The 27,770-nt window shown below is 52.7% G+C and overlaps 1 protein-coding gene across 3 annotated transcripts in view; it reads right to left on the reverse strand.

Annotated features, from left to right (window-relative positions):
• The window catches only part of Bcr (BCR activator of RhoGEF and GTPase), a 117,780-nt gene that overhangs the window by 23,815 nt on the left and 66,195 nt on the right, over positions 1 to 27,770 (reverse strand). For 2 of the 3 annotated variants that reach the window (XM_005070764.4, XM_040732318.1), the window contains exons 3-14: positions 25,671 to 25,775; positions 25,180 to 25,365; positions 20,769 to 20,876; positions 16,591 to 16,651; positions 13,636 to 13,688; positions 12,844 to 12,984; positions 6,566 to 6,687; positions 5,589 to 5,757; positions 3,533 to 3,652; positions 2,711 to 2,786; positions 752 to 856; positions 209 to 283 (exon numbers count right to left, since the gene is read on the reverse strand). In XM_005070764.4, coding sequence (XP_005070821.3) covers positions 209 to 283; positions 752 to 856; positions 2,711 to 2,786; positions 3,533 to 3,652; positions 5,589 to 5,757; positions 6,566 to 6,687; positions 12,844 to 12,984; positions 13,636 to 13,688; positions 16,591 to 16,651; positions 20,769 to 20,876; positions 25,180 to 25,365; positions 25,671 to 25,775 — 1,321 coding nt within the window. Of the gene's footprint in view, positions 1 to 208; positions 284 to 751; positions 857 to 2,710; positions 2,787 to 3,532; positions 3,653 to 5,588; positions 5,758 to 6,565; positions 6,688 to 12,843; positions 12,985 to 13,635; positions 13,689 to 16,590; positions 16,652 to 20,768; positions 20,877 to 25,179; positions 25,366 to 25,670; positions 25,776 to 26,099; positions 26,187 to 27,770 lie in introns of those variants that run through there. The other variant, XM_040732319.1, reaches the window with a different exon arrangement.

Raw genomic sequence — 27,770 nt, forward strand, 5'->3', positions numbered from 1 at the left:
CTCATTTGTATGCATTCTCTGAGACAGCTGGGGGGGGGGGCTGAGAAAACAATCCCATTCCCAGCAGGCTTCAACCAGCATGGTCCCTCCAAGAACAGCACATCTGGTGGGCATCTGAGCAGCTCCTAGGATGCCCATGCCTCTTAGTCCTTTTTAGGTAACATAACGTGCTTACAGGGTCCACCACCTCCCTCCCTAAGCTACTTACTTGAACTCTGCTTAAACCCGGTGGCCGAGTGGACGATGACATTCAGGAAGCCGTAGAGCCCGGGAGACTCATCATCTGCATGAGAGACCACAGAGGTAAACTTTCTGCTTCCCTAGGATGGGAGGGTAAGGTGACTGGTCGGTCCAGCATGGGAGAGGTAGAGGCAGTATGTGTCCACTGTGGATTCTGCATTTAGTGTCTTAGGAACTAGTTAGGTTCAAATCACAGGCAAACCAGTGCCCAAAACAAAGTTCCAAAGAAAGGAGAGGGGGTTGAGGTGGCATGGGTGCGTGCGTGGAGCAGGTGGGCATGCCCACGTGTGTTAACTAGGTCCATATGCTCACGGGTAGCACTGAACACCAAACTTGGTGTGGTTTCAGTATTAGTCCGGCATCACAGTACAGACGGTCTGACCGGCTGTCACAAGCGTTATGACTAGAGACAAAGCCCATGGTCAGTCTCTTCAACTGCCTAGCAGTGGCTGCACGGGAAGAAACTGCTTCTAACTCCTAGATCAGCCCGATGCCCAGGAGGCAGCCTTACCCTCTTTGTTGATGGTCAATGGAATGTGGTGAACTGTCTGAAGTTTTACACACGAATTGGTCAGCATTTGCAGCTCCACCGACGTCAGAGAGAAACTTTTGAAACCTGAAGGGGTGGAGCGGGTACGGGGACAGGGGCACAGGTTAGTCTAGGCTGACCCTTTCATGAGACCCTCACAACACTTGGGGGCAGGGAGATTAGCAGGACCCCCACTGGTGCTTGCTGCTCCCAGGTGAAATGCAGGGATTTCAGCAGAGCAACATAAAGAGAGGTTTGAGGGCTCCTGAGAGGATCAGTAATACTGCTTACAAACTCAAGCTTACAGGGCTTGACCTACCACCCACGCTCAGCGCCACAGGCAGGTTTGAATATGACAGGGTGGCCTGGAAGTGTCTCCCCAGAGAGACACCACTGCAGCTCTTGTCTTTTACTCTGCTAAGGTGAGCTGTGTCTCCCAGTCAGATGCAGAAAAGGGGGTTATTTCTGGGACAGATGCTGCCATACTGGATATGGCTTGGATCCAAGAGTCCCTGGGACACAAGCCCTTGGTCTCTCCCAGGCCACAAAAGCATTAAAAGGAAAGGGTGGTCTCAGCATTGCATAAATGATGACCCTTAGAGACGGGTAGAGCTCAGAATGGGGAATGGGTAGAGGCATGCAGAGCCCCCAGCCGTATCTGCGGAAACTGAACCCAGACTCCTGCTTCTACAGGAGCTGATCTCTCATCATGGCACAGGCAGGTCTCTGAGGACACAGTTCTTGCATAAGGTGGAGTTGGGCAGCTGCAGCCTGAGGAATTGGGGTGAGGTCTACCATTCTACTCCAAACGATGTCCCAGGACCCAAGTGTAGCTTGCAATGTGTGTGTGTGTGTTTGTGTGTGTGTGTGTGTGTGTGTGAGAGAGAGAGAGAGAGAGAGAGAGAGAGAGAGAGAGAGAGAGAGAGAGAGAGAGACAGAGAGAGAGAGACAGACAGACAGACAGAGCGAGCACACACTAACAGGGGGAAGTGCCCAGAGAAGGAAGGAGTCATTACAGTGAGGATTAAGTGTTTTATCCTGAGGTGAGCCAGGTGGAGGACAGTGGACCACCACAGTCTGGTCCCTTTGGTGGGTCCAGCCAAAGCCTCCTTCTTCATCGCTACCTCAGAGGAAGGGCAATGGAGTCCCAGGGGATCAGACAACTGGTGAACAGGGGAGGCTCAAGGGTTATGCCACAAAGGCCTGGCTGGGATGGGTGAGAAGGTAGAAGGTGCGAGAACAGACACAAAGAAGAGCTGGCGAAGATGTGAAATCTGGGATGGTCTGGAGGACGGAATCTCAGGGGAAGACCAAAGGACGAGGGGTGGGAGTGATGGGAGAATGTCCATCTGTGTATGTGTTTCTCTTATTGGCTGATGAATAAAACACTGATTGGCCAGTAGCCAGGCAGGAGTATAGGCAGACGAGGAGAATTCTGGGGAGACGAGGCAGAGAGGAACCGCAGGGGAGATGCCATGTAGCTATAGGGAAGATAGGACGCCGGGCATTCTACATAAGGCCATGTAGAAATACACAGATTAATAGTTATGGGTTAATGATTAAGAGAGAGCTAGTCAGTAAGAAGCCTAAGCCATGGGTCAAACAGTTTATAAGTAATATAAGTCTCTGTGTGTTTATTTGGGGCTAAATGGCTGTGGGACCAGACGGGGCAGAACCTCCATCTACATGTGAGAATGCAACAGGGCTGGAGAGTTCCTCTAATGTGCTTGCTGAGTTAGGTGGGGCTCCATGCAACACCCTCCCTCACCCCACCCCACCCCACCCCCTGACACCAGCCTAAAGCCCCTTTAAAAGAAGAGCAGAGCAGATAAACAAGGGAAAGGGAGAAGCGTCGAGCATCAAGAACTGCACTGAGCATCCAACCACCCAGCCCCGATGGCTAAAGGCCAAGTTCTCCGGGTACAGGGGCCGCCCGCTCACACTTCTTCTGCTGCTCCCGGACGCTTTCTCTCCACTCGGCTCGCTCATAGTCGGAAGAGATCAGGAATGTGTAACTCTGGTGAGGGAGAAGAAGACCCCAGTTATGTCCACTCCGGGGACAGAGCCTGAGGCACACACCTTTCTCTACCAGCCGGCTGGGTCCAGGCACGTGCACAGCCAAGCTGACCACTGTCTGCACACTCTACTGTACTGACTGCACTGTGGACCACGGTACCCAACACACACAGTAGGGGCCCTGTGTCCAGCATAAGCCTTACCTGAAATACCTGGGTTAGGGGTTGACTCTGGCGGGGAGGCAGCTTAAGGACACGGAGGACTTAGCAGGTAGTTCTTTAAGGTGAGGGCTGAAGGCATCCAACCCACAAGACCACAAGCTGGGGACCAAGGCTCTACAAAGCCTGTCAGCTGCTCTCCCTGCCACGAGCTAAAGAGTAAACCGTGCTACGCATTCACAGTACATGGGGTGCCGTGGAGGGAGAGGCCCAGGCTCTCCACCGGACCAGCAGACAATGTCAATGGCCCTGGAGGTCCCCAGGTGGAGTTCCTGTAACCTAAGGCCACATCTGTTAAAAGAAAAAACGTGCATGCGGTCGACCCTGCTCCCTCCCTGGAGCCACTTCCCAGCTGCAGGCGGCTGTTACTCAGCTGGAGACTACAGCCCGAAGACAGGACGTGTGCCTGCACTGATCTCTCTCGGAATGGGGACGCTGTCCCCAGAGCCACAGAATGGCCGCAGCAAAGGCATCCATGAGCTGCAGAGGACAGGCAGCTGGGTGGGTCTGGACCGCAGGTGGCACTCACCTTGCCATTGCGACTGTGCACCCTGAAGGCCATGCTGGGGGACATTAACAGTAGCAGTGACTCTTGCTCTGACAGCTTCTTCCTCAGCCTCTCCATGACTTTGCTGCCCTTGTTCGCCCTCTGCAGAGAGAGAACAGTCTTACCTTTTCATCTGGAGCCCACCCCACCCGCTCCCCCTCAGTTGTGGTCCATCGCTCCCCACCCTTACCCCCCGGGCTCCTGGAGCTCAGGGTCCCATCTGTCTGCTCAGTACATTCCAGGCCCTTCGTCAGCTGTCGCCGGTGGCCCTTAGAGGGTGTGAACAGCATTTCCTTGGGGTTGAGCTCCCCTGCTAAATGGGGGTGTGCTCACTAAGCCCTTCCCGGAGGAATGATACCTTCTCCTAAGAGCAGGGGTGAGGCCTTCGGCTTGTGAAAACCTGGACGCTGTCCAGGAGTTACTGGGACCTGGGGGGGGGTCTTTTCCTGCTTCCTTTCTGGTCACACTAACCAGCAGGGCCCCTGGGATGTTGCAGGTCAGGGGAGGAGAGGGTCCTAGTAATTAAGATGAACGTCACCATATCTGATCAGAAAACCCTTCCCTGTCCCGAGCTGTGTGGGCCCTTCCTGAAGCCACTGGACCCTGGAAAGAAGACTGTGGCCTCTCGGAAGCTAGTGCCCCGACCTCAATTCCCAGAAGAGCGGGAATGGCATGGAAACCACCACCAGCACCAGCAGCAGCTGGGCCCAGCAGCCCTGAGGACGCAGCGCTGGCTCTGCTTGGGACACCACTACAGAGTTAATAAATAAATGATCTAACATCTACCGTGGTCTTGGAGCTCCCCCATCTGAAGCTACAGGGCTTCCCTACATGCTCCTAATGTGCGACACTGGCAGTGTGGAGATCTAGGAAGGGGCCTGCTGGCTGAAGACATCTGCTTCACCACAGATCCAGGGAGTATCCTCGAGCTGAGGCCTGTCTTCTGATGATACAACTTGTTTGTGGCCAATACCAGCACGCCTCCTACCCTGGCCTGCACTAACCCCACACTCAAGGGGCCCACACCCACTCTTCACACCTTCTAAAATTTCTCCAGAGAAGTAAAATTCAGGGGACTGCAATTCGAAACAGCTAGAGGGGTCATTCTCTCCATCCCTACATCACAGACTGCCCCGAGTGCCCTACGACCTAAACGGGATTCTTCCCATCCCCTCAGTGATTAAGCATGTCTCCCTGCCACAATGCCACATGGCTGCTGCCTGGGCATCAGCTAGCTGCAGGTCTAGATATGGAGAAGACTAGGGTGCTTAGGTCCAGGATACTAGCCTAGACAACCCACCAAGACCTTGTCTCTTAGCTGTCTGATGTACGCACTCTCTCTCTGCCTGACTTTTCATTTCTGCTTGGTGTGACTTGGGGGTGGTGGGGAAATGGTTCCCTCACCCTTGTGTATCTTTTTTACTCAGGATCTGTAAGTAATAACCTTCCAGCTTGTTTCCTATTGAGGTAGTACACTAAATTTACATCCTCCATGAGAAGAATCAGAGGCTGCCCTGGGCCAGCGCATCCTGGGATGCAAGGATGGGGTGGGGGAGAGGATGCAAAGATAGGAAAAGGTAGGTGCAAGGCTGGGCTCAACATTCGAGTGATGGCCATATAGGCTTAAACTGGACATGTCAGAAAGGGGCCACAGGGCGCCTGGCAGTGTACACGGACCTTCTGTGCAAGAGTCACTGATCACATGTCAGGTTACAGATGGGGTAAGCATCCTATAATAGGCACAGTGTGAACACCAATGCCGGTGGGCCTCATTTCCCACTGGGGCTGGGTTGCTAACGACTTTGGTAGGAGAATTCAAATTTACTTGCAGGCTCTCAAAACACCCAGAGTCCAGCACTCTAGGAGCTGGGAACGCTCAAGGGTCCCAGCAGATCCTGGGGACCAGCTGTGGGGGGGGGGGCGGGGGGACAGATGTCTTGCCAACACCAAGAAAGCACCTGTTTGGTCTGCACACACGAGGCCCACTGTGTACTCAGGCTACACAGAACCTGGCATGTGCTCTCCTAATCGGACGCACCTTCTCTCGTTGGATGTCGCTCTTGATCTGGGAGATTTTGATCTTCAAGGCATCCAGTTCCTCATCCGGCACCACAGGGATGTTGGGTACTGCCTCCAACTCATCCACCGTCTGGAAGCTGAGATCCGTGAGCGGAATGTACCACTTACAGTCATATTGCTGGGTTTTCCTGGGGCGGAGAGGGACGAGAGCATTAACAGACCGACCACTTCTCCTTTGCTTCTGGGAAATCAGAGAGCCAGAGGTCTGCAGCTGGACCCTTCACCCGGCTTACAACTCTGCACACCTTTCATGGAACAGCCTGGGTTGAGGTTGACAGTAGACACCGCCAGCCCCAGTAATGGACAGGACAGGACTGAAGTTCTGAGCCATAGTTTGAGATGCCGTGATCTACCTGTTATAATCACTTCACTTGACAGACAGGAAGTGGAGGCGCTCCTCCTGAGTGGAGTGAGTTCAGTTCATTCTCAAAAAGTTAGTAGAAACACGTAAGGACACTGCACTGTCACTGTGTTTACATCGGTTCTAACATGACTTCCTGACTCCATCCCAACCTGGTGTATCTTGGGAAAATCTCTGGTGATGGCGGTGGCGGTGTGTGAAACTCAGGCGGCATCACAGCGTGGGAAGACAGAAGTACCACCTAGGGACTGGCTGCTGACAGGCGAGAGTTCCTGGCCCAGCCCTGCGGCCACACACACCCACTCTTCCTACATGGTCTATGATGACGCCTTCCTCCGACAGCACGGGAGTCATAACCCTGTGTGCCCCTCATTATAGCTGCCCTGGGAGACAGCTCCAGATGGTTAGCAGACAACCCTGACCTTGAGCCTGGCATCATACCCAGATGGAAACCATGTAAGGAGTGTGTGTGTGTGTGTGTGTGTGTGTGTGTGTGTGTGTGTGTGTGTGTGTGTGTCTGTCTGGCTACTGGCTGGCTGGCTGGCTACATTGCTATGGTGCCTAGCGTCACTCACCCTCCGCTTTGCTTCTTCAGCTTGGTGCAGAGGAGCAGGTCGGTGAACAGGAAGATGTGGCGCAGCTTGCGGGCCCCCTCCACCAGCTCCACCATGAAGCTGTCCTTCAGCAGCTGCCGGTGCTGCGGGCACAGAGTGCACAGGCGCAAATCAAGGTGACGGATGTGGCGGGGACGCGGCGCACCAGGCTTGGCAGGAGCAAGGGGACTGTCTAGAAACCCCTTTCCTTTGGGGACTTGAACTCCCTCTACATTTACTTTTAACCAGTCTTATTCATCTTATTTGCCTGCTATCAGGTGGGGCTGCCCGCATTCTTTTGTTCAGCCCATTACTCTGAGTCCTGCCTAGGTGTTTGACCCACAGAAGAACTCCAGAGAACGGGGCAGAGGCGGACATCGGTTTGGAGTGACCAGCGCCCCTGTTGAGTGACTGTTCGCAGGCACAGGTACCAGACTCCGGGGGCTGACTGGGCAGCCTATCAGTAGAGAGAAGATGGGCCTAGGAATTCTTCGAGAAGAGGCGGTGCTGGGGATATGGGCTGGGTCTAACGCTGAAGGCAGCAGGAAGCTGGACCTATGTCTGGACTCCACCTCTGACCCTTCCCCGGTCACTAATGACTAGAACGGAAGATGTGGACAGCACTGTAGGGATAGAAATTAGAATCTGGCGCAGCCTGGACAGGCCCCTGACATGGAGGGCCACACGCCACCATCATAGGCAGCACAGGAGAGCCATCCTCCTGGCCCCGACAGTGGTACATCTGAAGAAATGTCGGCGGGGGCTGGAGGGCAGATTCTAGAAATGAGGATACAGATTGCTAGGTCTGTGGTAGGGATAAGGGAGGAAGGATTCTGGGGCACCACAGTCTGCAGGAAATGACTACATCGACTGTACCTCAATAAGGACACAGAAGCAGGTCCCCAGACCATGAGGTGGCAGACTTTTCTCCATACAAAATAACCGAACTTCTTGCAATAACCAGCAGAGGGCGCTCTAGGCCCAGCTAGAAGCTGTGGATCAGTGGTGTTCAGACAAGAGTCCCCTCCCTGGCACTGAATGCATTCCCAATCATGTAGGCTTAAGAGGTTCCAAGTGGCAGAATCAGCCTGGTCTTGGCAAGTGCTTTTGATATCACAATAGTTACTTAACCCTTCTCCAGCTTTGTCTCAGGGCGGGGGTGGGGGTGGGGGTGGGGGTGGGGGTGGAGCACTTCAACACTTCCCAGCCAACCCCACCACCCCTGGTCCCCAGTCTATGAGAGCTATTCCAGGAGTGTGTAAGTCACTGACTGAGACATCAGAGTGGTCCCTGTGCAAAGCACCATGGGAATCTGGCTTCTGAGACCCGGGGCATGGGCAGTTCCATTCAAACAGAACATCCAGCAGCCAGGGAGGAGGGCCTCCTAGCCTTGGGACAGACAGCAGGTGGGGTCCCAAATGTAACAAGAGTCCATCCAGGGAGGGAGGCCTGGAGTCAGAGAGCGAGGGGATCAGTGCATGAAGACAGCGGTGGGACGAGGGAGGGCAGGCCCAGTCCGACAGGATGACGACTGTCTCAGGCCTGGAGGACAGAGTCTCAGGGCTGGCACCTTGCCTTGTTTTATAGTTTAAGATCCCTAGCACTTCTGGTCAGATGCCACCTCCATCACTCAGGTCAGCCAGGCGTGTGCCCAACTCTGCTGGGAGCCTAGCTAGAAGCTCTACCCTATGGGGAGGGGCTAAGACAGTCTCTCTCCTTCTAATCATCCCCCCCCCCCCACAGCTGCAGGGGAGGGGAGAGAGAACGCAGGGAGGAATCTATGAGGAGGAAGGAAATACTCAGGTGAGGCGGTGAACGGAGACATAACCCTGACGCTGTCCCTCTGACCATCAGCTATGAACCCTCCCCTCCACTGCAAATCCAACTCCCGTGTTGCCTCCCCCATTCCCTTCCCGGAATCCTGGCTCCTGTGCCGACTCTGGCCAGTCCGGTCTGGCTGGGCCAGCTCATAAGGCACCAATGAGTTCAGACTCTCAGTCTGCCCAGGGGACACCTCACTCAGAGCCTGGTTACACAGGGCGCAGCAGTGGCTTCCCAGCCAGCCCGCCCCCAAGCTCCAGGTCACACAGTCAAGGTCAAGGTTGAGCCACCTCCACTAACAGCATCAGCAACTAAAAATTAAATGAGGCCTGCTGGTCAGGAAGAACCCTGGACTCAAATCTCACCCAGTGCAGTCGCCGCCCCCCCCCCCCAAGACAGAGCTGAAGGACAGACAGCCCAGGACCTTGCTGGACCCAGATCCAAGGTGTCTGTCACTCAGGGAAGGCTGCTGAAATGGCAATAGTGTGTGTAAGTGGAAAGGGGGAGGGGTCCTGTGATGTGTATGTTTCCGAGTGTGGTGTGGCTGCTGGTGTGCATGTCCTGTGGGTCGGCAATAGTCCCTATGCAGGTGGCTGTGTCCCCTTGTTGTGGGGCAGAGCAGTGGAGGCAGATGTGTGTATGGTCTGGGGGTTAGCCTCTCTGGGTGTTTTAGATTCAGGTAGGAAATTCCTGTTAGTATCCAGGCATCTGTGCTGGCCTGTCCTTGACAGCTGCAGCCACTGAGAGCAACACCTGTGCATAGTCACTGTTCCCTTTTAAAAGGGCCCTGCCCACCTCCCATCCCCTCCCTCCCTCTCCCCTCCCATCGTCCCTCTCCCCACCTCTCTCTCTGCTCTCGTCCCTGGGAGGCCGGTCTCCCCCCTCTTCCCTTTCCCCTTGTGGTGATCCCTTTTCCTAATTTAAAAAAAAACAAAACAAAACCTTCTGCCTGAATCCTGTGGCTTGGCATCTTTCTCTTGCGCGTCCATTTTCTTAAATTACAATACCAGCCGGAAGGGACACCACCACCTTATGAAGTAACCAACAATGCCAGGCCCCCTGGGAGGGAAGAGATCCAGGATCCCCTGGCTTCCACTGCCTGTCCCCTGGCATGGCTAGGGAACCAGCCCATCCGGGGCCTCCTTAGGGAAGGCCAAATTTAGAAGCACATTGTTATGGGTTTAACGTTTACACCCTCTTTCTCCTGATGCAGCTCTTTTACCTTGTTTCTGTCTCAGTTTCTTTTAAATCAGATATGGGGTAGGGCCTAGGCTGAACCATATAGTGACAAAATGCTTGCCGACCACGTACAAGACGCTGGGCTTCATGCCAGTGTTAGGCAGAAGTAAAACGGGGAACGGGCAAGCCTATTGAGTGGCTTTTTTTTTTTTAGGATTAAATGAAACAGCATACCTGCAGGGCCTCACAGGGGCAGTTGGGCTTTTGTGGGTACTGAGTCCTTGGATACATATTCTGATACTGTGCTACCCTGACAGTTCTGAGCCTTCTGCTTGGGCTGCGGGCTGTGCAGTCCACGCCTACCCTCATCACGACAGCAGGCAAGCGCTGCCCTCTCTCAGTGCTGGTGGAGCTGGGGACCTCACCTTTCTCTCACCTCTGCTCACTACCCTCCTCACTACCTCCTGCAGGTGGGTTTGACTCTTCCAGCTGTAGTTATTCAACAGCTACGTGTGCGTGCGTGCACACACGTGCATGGAGTTCAAGTACATCATTAGTCCCCACCCTTTTTAACCGTCAGCAGGAAAGCCTGGCGTTCTCTGAGCCCGACTCAGCGCCTCTGGGCCTCAGCCTCCTCCGCTAGCCCCATTCCTTCCTCCCGCACTCTCCGAAGCCACTGTCTGCCTTCCTCCACAAGGGGCCCCCAGAAGCCCAGGCAGAAAATCATCAGACACTCTTGCAAGCCCTAGCAGCACACGTGTAGACAGAGCTCAAAGCAGACAGCACCCACCACTTGGAGGAAATCACCCAGCAGTAGCAGGGACCTCGTTATCTAACTGTGAAGTTAATTCGGCTACACAGGTGTGCCCCCACTCACCCACCCACCCGCGCACCGGCCTAGGGCCTGGAAGGAAAACGTGTCTGAAGATGCTTTGAGGCAGAAGCTGAGATCCCAAGCCCTCACTCCTTCCTCACGCTGGGTAGCTCCTGCTCCTCCTCGTATGCTGCATGGCGAGGATTCTCGCCTGCCAGGGCAGCCGCTGGCCACTCTTCAGCTTGGAAAGCACCTCTACCGCCGCCCAGACACTTCCAAAAAAGGGGCAGCTCTGGAGCCAGGAGACTTGGCTGAAAAGCACGAAGAGATCACGGCAGACTAGAGATCAGGTGCTGCCCACGGCTCACACTTGGCTCTCTCCACAATGCCCCGGCTCATCCCGCTGGGAAGCATGTGGGTTCTTTCCTGGCCGATGACGTGAAGGGTGCCCTCCGCCATCGTCCACACAGAAGGCCTCTCTCCATGTCACCACTTGTGTTTCGTACTGTCTGTATGGGAGCTCACAAAACCCTTCAGCTTCACCATGGCCCAGTGGAGGGGTCGCTGCCTCAGAGTGACGCCCGAGGGGAAGGGGGAGCCCAAATCAGGTTCAGAGGCAAGCAGGAGGCGAGGTCCAGCGTGGGGTTGGAAGGGCGCCATCCCATTACCTTCCCTGAAGCGTTAAGCATTGTGTAGTGGAAGGATCCTGGGGAGGAAGCTGAACATCTGACATGTCTGGGGTTTGGGGGGGGCACAGGTATAGGTGTCTGTCTGTCTGTCTGTCTGTCAGTCAGTCAGTCAGTCAGTCCATCAGTCAGTCAGTCATCCTGACTATTTCTTTTAAGGGATCCTAAACAGTGGGCAGGGATACAGGAGTAGACTTGGTTCCATACTCAGGGCCAAGGGAAATGGGGTTCAGATGTTTGTTTCTCAGGCCAAGCTCTCTCATACACAAACAGTCCTCAAGAGAGAAAAACGGGAAGCGCTGTGTGGCACGGGTGACCTCAGCAGATCTTGGCGGGCACAGTGCCACACCAAGTAGGACGCAGTGGGCTGCTGATGGGGACGCCTAGGCTTTGCTCTCACCCAATGGCCTTAAGTGAGTGCCAGGGGCAAGGCCCAGTGTCCTTGCAGGTGGGACCTGCTTCCTAGGTCCCCTAGAAGGTGGGAAACTGCTCCAGTCAACATCTTTCCACCAGGGGTCACTGGCGAGTAAAGCTAGGATCCTGCCACGTCTGTCTGCAATGGATTTAATGATAACTGAAGAGAGGACACACAGGGCCAGAGTGCTGCCATTTACTGTTTCCCTTAGGAATCGCATCCCTTTGAGGCCCAGTGCCCAGGGAGGTGAGCTATGCCCCTATCCTACTAGAGAGATAACAAATGGGTCTGGAAGGGAGAAGCCGTGAGTGCTGGGATGTGCAGGGGCGGGCCTCAGGATACTGGTATGCGGCCTGAGCTGGCTTTATTCCAGAGCCTGAAGGACAGTTCCCTCCTCTTTCCCAGCTCCTCCTGGGTCAGGCCCATCAACAGAACTGTGGCCAGGCGCCTCATTCACAATTAAGCCCAATTAGAGTGGGGCCAAGTGAGTACTTTCAACTCAACATGTCGTGCGGCTCTTCTCAGGGAAACACATGGAGGATGAGAGCCAAGAGTGGCCTGCCTGTCACTAGACTGAAGGAGGAAAGAAAAGTCCCCAAGCGCCCGGCACATGAGCCACAAGAGGAAGAAGTGTTTCTCCGAGGCAACTGCAGTCAGTGCCGTGACCTCTCCCTGTCCTGTCTAGGCCTGACAGCTCCTGTCTGTGCACAAGACTCCAGAGAGGATAGCTTCCCTAGCCCTTCCGACACTTCCGACAAAGGATGCTCACGTTAGATTCTGGCTCCCTGCCCTATACCCCTGCTGTCGTCCTGCGTCGAGCGCACAGGCGGAGGGCTGCTCAGTGACGATGCATGGGAATAGAATCACCATTCTCGGCTTCCACGGGGAGACAGGGGAGCTCTGCACTGAAGATACCACCTCCCTTAGCCAGACTCGTGTCCCCCAAACTGCACGGAACCTTCTCTTTGTCCTACATTTAAACCCTTAGCATCTGGTGTTAGCAGTTTTCCAAGAAAAGAACACCCAGAGACGGTGGCAGGTCTAGGCAAACGAAATGCTATCCTCCCGCTCACTGTTGCTTCAGGCAGGGACCTGAGCTGGTGGAATATGAGGGAAACAGTGAGATATGTCTCAGGTATGACTCAACAGCAGAAAGAAAGAGGTGGCTGAGGGAGGGACAGCGACAGAAGCAGATGTGGCCATGGCAGTACAAAATCACTCTTGACTTAACCCTGATGTCTCGCCGCCCCTGGCACAGGCATGGATTCCCTAAGGACGGCATGTGCCGAGTCATCTGGGAAGGCCAGTGGCTCGGTGTGCCTGAGACCGGGGGTGCCGTGCTCACCTCTCCTTTCTTCACCGTCATGGACTGCCGGCGGGGTGTGATCTCCTCATTGATGCTGGACAGGAAGTTCTGTGAGATGCGGAGGGCGTCCTGCAGCAGGGAATGGTCGGGATGGCCGGGTGGAGTGTGCTTTAGCAAGTCCTGGCCCAGGCGGGAAGACTGGAGTTAGTCAGCACAGGATTGGCACAGACCACTCTGTGAAACTGTACACTCACACTAGGTGCAGGCCCCACGGCTCTCAAAGCCCTTGGGTGAACTCCATTCCAGAAGCGTACCCTGGTCCCAACGGCATGGCCACAAATCCAGTAAGGAGGGGCTGCTGCTATGAATACCCAGGGCAGGGTTTCTATCCCTTGATAGTATTAACATTTGGGCCAGACAGACTCTGTTAAAGCAGAATGAAAAGGACTGTTCTGTGCAGCACAGGTCTTACAGCACCACTGCTGGCCTCTGCATGCAACAGATGTTTGCAACACTCTCTCGTCTTCACCTGTGATGACTGGAACGTCTTTGGTGGCCTTAAGGAGGATGCTGGCCTCCTTAAGGGCAGAGTGATCATGGCCCAGAACCCCTGGGCAGATGGCAGCATCTGAGAGACACTGCTTTTCTGTTCCCCAGCAACCTCCAGGGAGGTCCTGCATTCTCAATAAAGGTGCGTGGCAACAGAAAGGCTGGGCACAGCATTAATGTCAAGACGTGTGACCCAAGGGAGACCCAAGTGGAGAGGCCTTCCCTAGCTGGCCTGAGGACAGGGAGAGGACCCAGGCTGTCACGTTCTATGATGGGACTCACATGAAGGACTAGTGTGCTCCTCGTCACCCGGTCCACAGGCTTGTAGAGCAGATCTGTGGGGAGACAGGCAGGGGGAGATATGACCACACTTGGAGAAAACGACATGCGTGCCTGCCCACTGGTGCTGCAAGGCCAAGAGGAAGCGAAGTTCTGCCTCCCCTTTGCAGGGCCATGAGGGCAAACGTGGGGTACCCATGTGCCATGCCACCAGCTTTGAGTTCAGGGCTGCTGCACAGGCCCGAGACACTGGAAAGACTCAATATGGATGCGCTGCTGTCTGGGATTGTCCAGGAGGATGGTGAGAGCCCCAGCCCTGCCCTGCAGCAGACCAGGATGTGGTTCTCGAAGTCCATGGCTGGACAAGTTTTAGAGGACTGGATCCAAGAAGGGCAGAGGCCAACTGGGGTGCAAATAGAGCTCTAGATCTGGTGGGTGCCCTGGGATGGGAACTCATCGGGGACACCAAGGTCAGTCCTGGCCATCTTTGCTTTTCCCGCACAGTGATGAGCATAGTTCACATGAGTACAGACATGTAAGGTCTTCCTAACATGGAACTTTACCTAAGTTCCATGACTGCCACAGGACACACACTGCTGTCTCCATTTTATGGATAGGGAAACTGGGGCTCAGAAGGGCTAGGGGGTGAGCTCTGGGGAATGGAGTTATGCCTACTGTTCCTTACGAGTGAATATAACTGTTCACGACAGACTAACTCCTCTTGTTGGCACCAGGCTAACTGTTCACACCAGTCCAACTCCTGTTCTCACCAGGCTAACTGTTCATACCAGCCCACCAATCCAAGCAAGAAGCAACTTACTCCTTTGTGATTAGTACAGATAGAGGTTCAACACATGGTCCCAGGATTCATCCTTGCCTGCCTACCTGCGTTCTACCCGGGCACTTCACGGGATGACGCCCTTGCCTTGTCTGTTATCAGCAGTCAATAAGTGTTTCCTCTGAAATATCACTGGGCTCTGTCTCCGTGAATGAATCCATTTATTTATGGGTCATCAAGGAAGTAGCTTTGCCATTGATTTGAACTATCTCTTGCATACTTGTTTGCCTTGCTGTGTAATGGCCCACGCTGCCTTGGGACTCTTGCCAGAGTCTCTGCTGGGAAGAGCACGCTTACTGGATGTCACTGCTTGTCCTTGAGCTTCTCGTCCTTTAGGCTGTATGTGCTTGTGTGTGTCACTTGAGATTGAGCATAGGGGTCGTGTATGCTAAGAAAGGACTATACTACCAGGCTGCAGCCCCAGAACAAATAAACCTTTATTCTCTATAGAGGGCTCAGTTAAGCCATGCGTGGAGGCTCTTATTAGTAATCTCATCACTTGGGAGGCTGAGTCATGAGGATAGCAGTAAGTTCCAGGCAAGTCTGGGTTACAGTGTGAAACCCTGTCTCAAAAACCAATGAGGTAAAATGAAGAACTCAGTGGTACTACTCAGTTGCAGCAGCAGAAACCAGACTAATACTTACAAAAGAGGAGAAAATACAATCCTCCTTTCTTAAGAGGTATTTTAAGGGGGTTGGAGTGATGGCTCAGCACATAAGAGGACCCGAGTTTTATCCCCAACAACCACAGTGGGGAGCTCACAGTCACCTGTAACTCCAGCTTCAGGAAATCTGATGTGCAGTCTCCCCCTCCCCCAAAACACACACACACACACACACACACACACACACACACACACACACACACACACACACAAATAAAATAATTTTAAAAGTATTTTGGGGGACTGGTGAAGGGATCAGTTGCTAAGTGCACTTCTTGCTCTTCCAGAGGATCTATGTTCAGATCCCAGCACCCACAACCACCTGGAACTCCTGCTCCAGTGGGGATCCACTGCCTCAGGCCTCCATGGGCAAAACCACACTCCACGCACATACCCACACATAGCACTTAACAACAACAAATAATAATAATAATTAATATTAGTATTTGGGACCTGGAGAGATGGCTCAGAGGTTAAGAGCACTTGCTGCTCTTCCAGAGGACCTGGGTTTACTTCCCAGAAGCTCACATTTGCCTGAGATTCCAGTTTCAGGGTATCTAATGCCTTCTTAGCCTCTGGGTACCAGGCACATAGGGTACACATACATACATTTAGGTAAAACACTCATACACATAAAACAAAAATAAGGAAATTCTTTAAAAAATTTAAGGGAGAGGGACTGAAAGTGACATGTGTAAAAATATGGAAAAAAAATTAAGAGATATCCTTAAGCAGGGCTCTCACTTGCTCAGACTAGCCCCAAACTTGCCATTCTCCACCTCCGTTTCTCCAGTATCCCAGACTACAGTTGCACGTTCCCTACACCAGGCACCGCAATGTGTATGTTTACTTCCAGACCGGGCTCACTATGCATCCCAGGCCAGCCCCAAATGTAAGTTTCTCCTAAGTGTCTCCTGAATGCTGAGATTATAGGTGTGTGTCACCTCACTGGTCTTCACAGCCAGACCTCAATATGTGATATTTATTATGTGGTTTAAACAAAAACTTCTGTGTCTATGTGAGTACTGGGAACCGAACCTGGGTCCTCTGAAAGAGCTGTTAGTATCTTTTTAAAGACACAGATTAATGTGTGCACACGCATGCATGTGCACGGAACAGCAGGCAGGAATGCATGCGTAAGGAATTTGAGAACCGGCTCTCTTCTTCTACCTCGTGGATCAAGGTCATCGGGCATGGTGGCAAGCAGCTTCACCATAGCCTCAATGAGCTTTGCAGACTGTGGTACCTGCTAACTCCTACAGAGTTTCCCTGGTGTCTCGGATAGTCCCTTCTGCCCTGCCATGACCAAGGCTGGTCTTTGTTCTTTCTCACTCTTACTACTTGAAGTCTAGAACCGGGAAGGTGACAGCGGTGACGTCTTCCCAACGACAGCCCCTCTGTTGGAAGCGGTCACCCCCACCAAGGCGCAGAGAACCGTCTGCAGAGATAACTCACTTTCTAAAGAGTTCTTGGTGGCTGAGTCCTTGGCGTCCTTGTTGCTCCTGGCTCTCAGGTTCTGCGGAGAGAAGCACATGCTCACATGGGATGGCAGAGCGGCCTGGACACAGGCTCACATGGGATGGCAGAGCGGCCTGGACACATGCTCACATGGGATGGCAGAGCGGCCTGGACACAGGCTCACATGGGATGGCAGGAGCGGCCTGGACACAGGCTCACATGGGATGGCAGAGCGGCCTGGACACAGGCTCACATGGGATGGCAGGAGCGGCCTGGACACAGGCTCACATGGGATGGCAGAGCGGCCTGGACATGGACTCAACAGAGAGCTTAGTCTTCTCTTCCCACAGAGAACCCTATGTGCAGCAAGTGTCGGGGGACACTCTGAGCCACCAAATGAAAACGTGGGCTGAGCAATGACCTGTGAACAAGATGAGCACAAAGGGTGCCCCCCCCCAGATCAGCAGTTCTCAACCTGTGGGTCGTGACCCCTTTGGAAGATGACTGGCCTTTTCACAAGGGTTCCCGAAGACCATCAGGAAACACGGATGTTTATATTATGATTCACGGCAGTAGCGAAGTCACAGTTATGAAGTAGCAACAAAAATAATTTTATGGTTGGGGAGTCACCACAGCATGAGGAAATGCACTAAAGGGTTACAGCGTTAGGAAGGTTGAGAACCAATGCCCCCAGATGTTCCTTCCCTTAAGACAAGGTTTCTCAACCTCAGCACTGCGAGCAGTGAAGGGTCAGAAATCCCTTGTGTCCCGAGGGTCTGCCCCGTGTGGCTGCCATAACTCACATCCCGGGTCTCTATCTATAGGCACAGTAACAATTCAAATGTCCCTTTGGGAACGAAGTCATCTACAGATGAGGACCTCTGAGATGGAGAGTTCTGCTTAGGCGAAGCGCCTACTTAGGACAGTTTCACAGCATTCAAGGAGCCGGTCATTCCAAACAGCCCTTACTCACCTTTGGTGGAGGCCAAAGAGGTTGGGGGTAGGTGTGGGGCACCACCAGACAGACAGCATGTTTTATCTCTGGCCGGTCTCATGAGTGGACATGCACATATATACTCGCTATAATGTGCAAATGAATTGCTTTATTATAAAAGGAGGCACTAAGATTGAAAGCAAGGATTGTTAGTGGAATGACATCAAAAACATGTCTCCATTTGGTCAGAGGTGCTACTGGAGAAATGACATCAAAGCATCCCCGTGATATGAAGCCCTCTTAGGGAGGCCAGGTATCCTGAGCCAAAGCATGGCCAGCATGGGGACAAGAAGGGCCTCTGGGATCACTGTCCCAATCATCCCAGCTACAAGTAATGTCTTAAGTCTGGGATCACTCTCCCAGTCCTCCATGCTACAAGTAATGTCTTCGGATTGGAAGACAGTATTCCTATTCTCTAGTTCATCTGGGCCAAAGGTACACTTGGGTACCTTTCCTCAGAGGTTAACAGCCATTGCAATGGTTGTCCCTACCTATATCTTTGCTGTTTTTTGAGACATGATTTCTCTGTATAGTAACCCTAGCTGTCCTAGAACTTGCTCTGTAGACCAGGCTGGCCTCGAACTCACAGACATCTACCTGCCTCTGCCTCCCAAGTGCTGGGATTGAAGGCGTGCGATACCACCGCCCGGCTCCTACCTACATCTTACTCAGTAGTTCCCAAAGGCAATAAGGGGGTATGAAAACTAAAGAAGACTCATGGGATCGTGAGAGAGGCCCAAACTCCACATCTTCCCGGACAGTGTAAGGCACCAGGTGCCCCGCCTCAAGGAGCCTTGAGTTTAATCACACAGTTCCTTTGCACGCCTGACTGCCAAAGTCATTTTTATCTAGCTCTCACTTGTGATCTGGAGAACCAGAACCCCACAGAAGCCAGATGGGCATCTCTGGTCTAAGTTGGACACCATGTCACACGTCTCTCACCATTACCTGCCTGTGGATGACCCTACAGAGAGGCCCATGCGTGAGCACTGACAGCCCCAAGACCCAGACCCCTCACAACCACACAGCTGCTGCTGCTTCTCCCTGGAACTAACTTCGTCCTCTTCAGGCAGCTGCAGTTTCTCGGAGACATTTTTTGGAAAACAGAGAACAGCATACACAGGGCTCGGAAGGTACAGGAACCACCAAGGTTCAGAGAGAACCACGGGCCATCCCCGTGTCGGCCCCGATTCCCACTGCAGGGTCACAGGACCACGTGAACCCCCTCCCAGGTGTCATCCCACCTGCTTCCCCTTCCTGGGCTGGAATCCGGCCTGGGTGGACGCAAACTTAGCCATTTAACTAGCGTCTGTTTTTCCAAAGTCAAATCTTTGATCTGTCAGGGGCACTTGGAACTCATTCTATATAGACACTGAAGTTGAGAAAGGCATAGAAAGTAGTTAATTTAATGAAGAAAGGTAAAAAAGAACAGAGGAAAATATGGCTGACAAGGAACGGGGTTCTTCATGGGCTTGGGAAGAATCGTGCAATGTAGCACAAGCTATTGTCATGGGAGGTGATCAGAGCCGAGATCACAGATGGGTGATAAGTGATAAAATGGTACAAAGTCCCTGGAGCACGGATCACATATGACAGTCAAAAGTTTCCTCTCAGCAAGAGAAACCTGACTCATCTCTTGTGTTTACATTTCTTTCTTGTGTTGTGTGTGTGTATGTGTGTGCGCGCGCATGTGCGCGTGTGTGCGTGCATGCATACGTGTGTTTCCCCTAGTGGTACTGTTGCTGTCAAATTGGTCTTGACCTCAACCCTCACACCTCACACACATATGCAGGACACAGGTCAATGTTGAGTTCTTCCTCTTCCTCCCCACCCTCTCTTGAGGCAGGGGTCTCTCTTGGAACATGAAGCTCTCTCCCTTTGTAGTTGGCGAGGTTGACCGGCCAGCAAGCTCCTTTGCCTTGAAGCACTGGGGCTACAGGCACGTGTCCATGTCTTGCTTATGTAGGTGCTAGGGTTTTAAACTCAGTGTCCCATGCTTGTAAAATAAGTGTGTTGACCCACGAGTCACCTTCCAACCCCCACGTTTTCTTTTTCTAATGCTGCCTCTCTGCATGGAGATCTTTCCTCCCAGAGTCCTCGCTTAATGGAATAAAGAGAGTCAAAACTCTGAGGTGGGGTAACTGTACAGAGGTGACAGTGACAACAACCCCCCCCCAGAAAAATGTCACATGGCTGCCATTGACATTGGTGCGATATGATAGGGAAGGGAGAAGAACCCTGTGTAGAGATATGGAGACCCAAGGGTGATCCTGGGCTCTAACCCTGACTTGACTGCCAGCCCCAAGTGTCCTATCCATGTTCTCTGTTTCTGAGGGGTTCTTTTAAGGCCCAGAGGCTCGCAACAATCTGGTGGTTGGAGGCTTCTGTTCATCAAGGTTAGATGCAAACAGGGAGACAAGCAGCCCTTAGACCCAGGGTGATACAGCCCAGAACTTTCCTCTAGTGGAGGACTAGAGATACAGCCATCCTGGCTCTCAATGTAAGTTGGTAGAAAAGCCACAAAGCAGATGGCTTCCTCCCAGCCTCTAGTGACAAGACTAGAGTAGACATGGGACTTCCACGATAGGACAAAGGGAGTACCCAGGGACCATGGCTGCTGATGTGCGGTTGTGCCCTCCAAAAACCCATGCACTGGGAACATAACCTCTACTGTACGCGCTGTGTTTGAAGCTGGGGTCTCTAAGAGGTGGTTAGCATTAGGTGAGGTCATGAGGGTACACCTCAACTGAGTTAGTCTGCTTGTCTGTCCTGCCCTGTGACACCCTCTGCCACATTCTGATAGAGCGAGAGGACCCTCAGCACGTACACCTCAATGTTGTCAGACTTCTCAGTCCTCAAACCATAACCACACACATTTCCATGAGAGTACACAGCGAACAGTCTGTGACAGCGACATAAAAAAAGATGAAGACATCAGTCCCTGGCCCTTAGGTAACAGCCCTGTGAGGACCACTCCTGTTGAATCACAACAGTGAGCTGCGATGGAGATGACCCAGCAGCAGACTCTGAGTCAGAGCTGGGGTTCATGCCCGGCCTTTAATCTGGTATACTTTGTTCTCTCAACAACCAGACCACAACCCATCGGGGGAGTGGGAGGGTACGGGTGGGAGTCAGCAGTACTCTGGCCTGCACGGCGTCACGGCAGGCACTCACTCGTTACCTCGGATATCTCTGCAAACTGAGCGTTGGCCTGACAGCATTTCTCTGCGGTTTCCATGGCCACTCCGTAGTTATCCACGAAGGCTCGGTACACACCCAGCTGGCTGGCCTGTGGAGAGGGAGGGGTGAGGGGTGAGGCAGAGGTGGGGCTGGGAGTTGCTCCCCACCATCCTGAGGACTGGGCTCTTGTGCGTTGCTCTGGAAGAAGCCTGAGGTGCAGATAGCGCGCGGGCTGCAGAAGCCTCAGCCCTTCCGCGCTCTTCCCTCCCACGGGCTTCACCTCCCCACATGCCGAGCACGACTCCCTCTCCTAAGACGACATGTTGAGAAGTGAGTCACAGCCCTGGGCAGGTGACGGCTCCCTTCAGAGATCCTCCCACCACCACTTGCAGAAAGAGTGCCACGAGGCGCAGCTTAAACTTGAGGTAAGGATCTAGACAAATGCTCGCATGCAGGTGAGACGGAGGAGGATGCCCAGGTAACTGCGGTCCATGGACTGGTAACCATGGTGTTGGGCTCACATCTGATCCTGTCACGCAGGTAAGAATAGTCTGGCTGACCGGAAAGAGGGGCTCTCATGATGAGTTGCCCCCCCTAGACCTCATAGGGGCACCCGGCTCTTATAAATCTAGCAGATGGAAAGTCCATCAGCCGCACAGTGAAAAGACATTTTGCTTGCTCTTTATTTGATTAAAGACATTAACAGAGGGTTCCCTTACTGGGCTTCTGCTCAGACACACACTAAATTAAGCCATAGTTTCCATGGGTAAGATGGCAAGGGGCTTGTGCCACTACCATAGTTATCTCTGGGTCTAACATCATTTTGGGGCAGCAAGGAAAAAAAAAAGAAAAGCTAGTGTTCACACAGAACAGCATGCAGACACAGGGCAGTCACACTGGCTAGGTCTGAGCATCCCACAGCAGCTGCCCATGAGCTAGACACTTGATGCATTTGCTGTTCCTGGAATTTTCTCTGTGTTGAGCCTAAATTTCATTTCCATGGGCATTTGCATTTATATGGGCTTTCCTATTTCCAGAGATGACAATCCCAGATGCTAGATAAAACCAGGTGCCCCTGGATAGGCTGGGCCTGGTCTGCCTGTTCTCCCACTGGGCTTGCAGAGAAGGTATGGGGTGTCCGAGGAAAAAGAAGGGCTGGGAGATACCCCACTCAGCTCCTACACTTTTAACCACCCCGGAGAAGCGGCCGCATCCTTGAATTCCAGGCTATCCCTCACTGAGCAACCATAACACCCAGAGCACTGCCTTCCTCCCCAATCTCCACCCCCTCCTCTTTCGCAGGCCACTGAGTGAGGGCTTCCTAGCTGCCTGAGGGTCACGATGGCTTCTCAGCAGAGGAAATGGCCACATGGAGTCTGGAAGGAACGCTTTCGTGGCTTTCCTTTTTCTTTTCTCTTTGCCTAAGGGCTTACTTGTTCAGGTATGAGAAACTCTGCAAGAATTACTTCTGACACCTTTGGTAACCAAAAACTAGAGCTGCATAATAATGGTAAAAATTGGAGACTGCCAGTATCGAGATAGGATGTCCTGTGATGGACATGGATCCTACTGTGGTCATTTTTTCCCAGAAAGGTCCGAGGAGATACCTGACAAACTCAGTCCCCTGTGTCCTTCATAAAATGCTGGTTCAAGGAGCTAATACAGATAGAAGCAGCCTGAAGAGAGACATCCTAGCCAAACACATATAACATTGGACAGCTCTAGATCCTGAATCAGAGAGGGATTGGGGTGAGAACTTCAAGCAGAAACAAACCCCCATGCACTGAAGGTAAATGACAGGAAAAGAGTCGTTTGCATCATTGCAATAACCCAGGAGTCCCGGGCTCTTGAGAAGCACCGTCAGAGGAAGTACACTCCTTGGGTCCTGGGACTGCCACGTGTGATGCTGGGTGAGCCTTGATGCAGTCTGAAAGGGCCACATGTAGGACTGTGTCTGTCTGTCTGTCCTAAGGGGGTCCCCAGCATTCAGCCCAGGTTAGAAACACACGCAATACTCAGCAGACTGACCGGGGATTGATTTTCCCCTGCAGCATGTCATGCATGGAGACAGCTGGAGAGCACCATGCAAACCAAAAACAACAACCTTCTACATTTTACCTCCTAGTATTAACAGCTTTCCTTAGAGTTTTAGGAAACAAAAGCTACTGAGTGGCTTCAGAATGCTATTCTAGGGAGAGTAGGGGGTGTGGTTTTTCCCAGCAGTGAGCACTATTCTTTGCTTTTTCTGAAGGTTTCTGGTTGAGTCTGCTCGGCGAGGTTTAACATTATTGACAAACAGCATGGTGGGAGCGGGAGAAAGGGACTCTGAAGATGGGGTGCACTGAACCAAATACAGCTTCCTATGCTGTGGCTGTGAGGAAAGGCCCCCAAGAGGAGAATATATGAAAGTGTTCTATTGTCTCCTGGCCTTAGCTTCAATGTGTCTGAGGTCCAGGGCAACAGAGAGAGAAGAAAAACAACAGGAAAGTCACGCCCTGGGCTGGGAACACTGGGCTCCTGCTTTATAACAGTTTTCTCAAGATTGAAGATTCCATCCTGTAGGGACGCTTCCAAAAACAACTCAAGTAGCCTCAGGAAGTCCCTGAAACCCACTACATTCACTAGGCCCCTTCTGCCAGAGTAAACAATAAAAACTGAGAGTCTGTCTCAGACAAGATAAACTGTAGACTCTTAGGGACCAGCCCACTGCCTGGAAGAGGTTTAGGCCAACTGGGGCACCCGAGAAGGACACTCTCCAACCCATTGAGGTGCCTGAACACTCTGCAGTATGTTCTAGTTTCCCAGCTTTTGTGAGCTATCAAACCAGGCTGGGGTGGGCTTTGGTGATGCAGCTGTCTTTGAGTCATTTCTGCTCCTGTAAGTAACCCTTCACCCATATTCTTGTAAGTAACCCCAATATAACTCATTGTTTCACCAAGCTGGACTTGGTATCTGTCCTTTGGTTTGTCCTGGGATCCCTATCTGGGATGAGTAGATATATGTGTTGTGTCTCTCCAGGAAAAATTTTGTCACACAACAGCTCCTCTGTCTCAACACAGCCAAGGCGGGGCCACAACCATTTGGGTGTATGGGCAACCCTGGAAGGGGAGGGTCCTTTTCAGGAACCTGTACTTGTAGAAGGCTGCCCTCAGACCACTGTTAACCTTAAAGGACTCATTTTCTGGATGAGGAAGAAATGTTCCAGGCAAAGAGTGTGTTAGAAGCCTGGGGGCAATCTAGGAATTGGGATCAGGCATCTAGAAAGAGACCAGGGCCAGCACCTGGTGTCCTATGGCTCTTCCAGGATGGGGTGACCTCTCTATTGGGGCAGTCTGCCACCAACCTTTCCCTTTCCTATTCCTGTGCTGCCCAAACACCTCTGGAGATCTGAAAAAGTGTTTCTACACATGTGTCAGATTCTCGGTCAGTTTGGATCTACCAGGGACTTTCAGAAACCTTTATTCTGTTGTCTAACACCTTGTCTTTCATTTAATGGCCCCCTCATGGCAGGCAAATGTACTCTTTTGTGAGAGATATCCTCCTTCCTTGCCGAACAGCTTTTTAAACAGTAACTGCCTTACAGGGCAGTCACAGTGCAGGTAAGACCTGCATGCCCCATGGGCACGCCTTTTGCTCCTTTGTATCAGAGTGAGACCCAGCTCTGTAGGAACTTCCTCACAGCATGAGGCTGTCACCTGGCCCAGGCGTCTTTGTGGAGGTTCCTAGTTACATACCCTCCCTTTCACCCTTCGCTTATTTACTGTGTTAGCCTAGGCTGGTCCCCTAAACTCCTGGGCTCAAGCAATCTTGTTGCTTCAGCCTCCCAAACAGTAAAGCACAGGTATGTGCCACCGAGCGAGAATCACACGCCTTGAATCACCTCTGGGTCTAACCCAATGAAATCACTACGTAAGGAGCCGTTGTGCCGGATTGTTAGGGACCAATGACAAGAAAAAGCCTGCACACCTTTAGTACATGCATACTTTTTTTCCAGCACTTGATTAGTTCAGCCTGCGGACGAGACACCTGCAGATACAGAGGTTGACTTGTAACCAAGCCCCACTGTGCTCTCATCTGCAATACCCCCCCCCCCCCAGGCCACATTCCATTCTCCGTAAGCACAAGTCAGGCTGTGCTGGGCAGCAGGGGCAGCCTGGTCTGTGTGGACACTGGAAACCCCAAGCAAGACTGTAGGAAGAAGCCAAGAAGAACAGAGTACCACACTCACCGAGCTCCAGCTGGGTTGGCCATGTGTCCTTCCTCCTCTCCCTCCCAGCGGCCTGCCCTTTGGCACCAAAGGCACTGAGACACACCCCAGACTCTCCTCCTTCACTGTCTCCTTGGTATCTCCTTGTGACGCAAGGCCATGGGACAAACCTAGGCACAAGTGCCAGCGTGTCCACGTCACTCACCAGCTTCTGGAAGAGGTCACCCACACGCTGTTGGTGGCTCCACTGCTGTACACGGGGGAACAGCCCATCATAGAACTCCTTGTGGATCTCGTAGAGCTCAGGCACTTTGAAGAAAATGGTCTCGATCTGCTGGCTGGTCAGCACTGGCTGAGAGGTGGTGGCAGCGGCTTTCAGGGGCTTCATGGGCTACAGGACGGCAAAGCAGCCAGGTGAAAGGGCTTACCATTTGCTACACGCTTCAGCGTGGTTATGTGATGTATGCCTTTATTTCTTTTGTGCCGTGATCAGGTCTACTGGACAGACAAGTCCTCTACTACTGGACCAACTATGTTCTGGCTCAATCAGTTTTGAATTCCAAGGGGAAAATAAGGAAAAACTAAAGGAAAGGGGAAACTTGGCAACAGAGGTCCTCAGTCAGTATCTACCAGCTCCTAGAGACGTTCAGATGTCTAGAATGAGGTACGCCGTCAGTCCCAACAGGGGGTGCTCACCAGCAGCAGGGCCTCCAGATGGCTCAGGTACGTCTCCTCGCTGGCCAGGATTCCAGATAGAACCCACTTTCTCATCTCCAAGCCCTTTTCCAAATCCAGTTCATTCTGCAGGAAGAGAAGCAGAGACATCAGCTCTCCCCCAGGACAAGCCCCGAGGCAATCCACCAGGAAGGAAGAGGGAGGTCCCAAGAGCCCTGGCATCTATTTAGACATCTAATTACTAGTCAGTAAAATCTAGAGGGCCACCCTTAGCCCCCACAGACCAGGAAAGGGGAAATTGGGTGCTAAGCAGGCTGCAGGACCTCCTCCCTCCTTTCCTTGCCTTGCGGCTGGGCCCGAGGGGTGGCGGCTCCGATCCGAGCTGGGCAGACCACACAGGAAGCCCAACAGAAGCTCCAGGAGGCTAAGCTGGGGTATATCAGAACCTACCGCCTATGCATCCAGATTCCTGCTGTGGAAAACAGCTGCTGCCCCTTCACCTGACGCGTGCCTCACCTGGAATTCTTGACTGTCACTGACACTTGGACCTTGGACCTCCGAGGCCCCTAGGGAGCACCTCCTTCCTCAGCATGCTACCTTTCCTGGCCTAGGAGGCGGTGGCAGCTCTATGTCACTGCCACCTGCCTGTGGGAGTAGTGGGGAGGGCAGCTGCCAGGCTCAGGACTTTTGTCCCGACTCTGTGTCGTCGCAGGCTCTAACCTTGGTGGCAGGGATCCTCTTGCAAGCAGACTCTGGGCAAAGCACCCGAGCTCTGTCAACTCCCCAGATGAAAACTATGAAGCCCTGCTGTGTTTGCTCCACTAAGACAGAGCTGACCCACTGGGTGGATGCTGACATAGGGGGCACAGGCTGTATAACCAGGGAGACCATAAGCTGATGCCAGCTTCTGAGGATTGGATTGTATCATACCCCACCCTCCATTCTTATACTGAAGTCCTGAGCCCCATGGCCTGAGAATGTGGCAGCATTTAAAGAAGTTGAAATGAAGTCAGTAGAGCGGATTCCATGCCAGTGTAGCCAGTATTCCATTAGAACTGGAGTACATGACAGACACACACAGAAGACATTTGATCCAACTGTGGCTATGTCTAGCCATTCACAGATTCAGGAGAGAGGACTCAGGAGTCTTCCAGCCTCTAATACTTATGAGAACGTAGATTTCTGTTGTTTAAGTGGCCAGACTTGTGGTGCTTTGTTACGGCACGCCTAGCAAAACCAATAGTAATGGAGGTGCCAAAGGCAACAAAAAGGACTGCTTGACTTCCTGGCCACTCCCTGCTTCACTCCCCAGCCGCAAGTGATGTCAGAGGTTGGCCATGCCCGTGGAACCACTGTGTGGCACCTGGCCAACCAACCCCACCTACAGGCAGAGAGAGATGCCGGTAAGGGGAGGAGCCCTGCATCCATGGAGGGTAATGTGATGTTAAAAGCCCTGTCCACTCCTCAACTACTTTCCTAGCCCAAGAGCAAACTCACAAGAGCCCTATTACCCCACCTCCTGGGCTTACAACAGGAGCAGTGACCCCTTCCATGACTCATTTTCCTGAATCATTAAAGGAAAAAAATGTCAGCAATGTTGACGTCTGGGGCTGAAGGCCATCCTATGCAATACAATGCTGTCCTGCATCCCTGGTCTCTATGTCCTACATATGATGGCCACAAATGTCTGGATAGTAGCATCTACTGCCCAGGGCCTGTATAACTGGGTTCAAGGAAGGACCTGACAGAGGCCAGCTCAGGCCTCTGGAAGGCTCCGTAGCTGGACATCAGGACCCCACTTTGGACCCTCTGTGTCATAACTTGGCTGGTCCTTTCCAGCACCCTCGTCATGTAAGAGGGAGGTATTTCATGGTATGGACTTCAGGCTCATCAAGAGGAGCCCAGGGTCAGGAGCTGGGGGTTGCTCATGGCCTTTATCACCTGGATGTAAACTGCCTAACTCTTGTGTCTCACCTGGATCCCTGGGGCCAGTATTACACTGTCACTGCTCTAGGATTACCTCAGAAACCTGCTTGAGTCACGGTTTTACAGTGTGCATGCATGTGTGTGTGTCTAAGCTGTGAACATGCAAATACATGTGTGTGTGTGTGTGTCTAAGCT

The sequence above is a fragment of the Mesocricetus auratus genome, unplaced genomic scaffold (genome assembly GCF_017639785.1).
Source record: "Mesocricetus auratus isolate SY011 unplaced genomic scaffold, BCM_Maur_2.0 Super-Scaffold_100027, whole genome shotgun sequence".
In the NCBI taxonomy this organism is placed as follows: domain Eukaryota; kingdom Metazoa; phylum Chordata; class Mammalia; order Rodentia; family Cricetidae; genus Mesocricetus; species Mesocricetus auratus.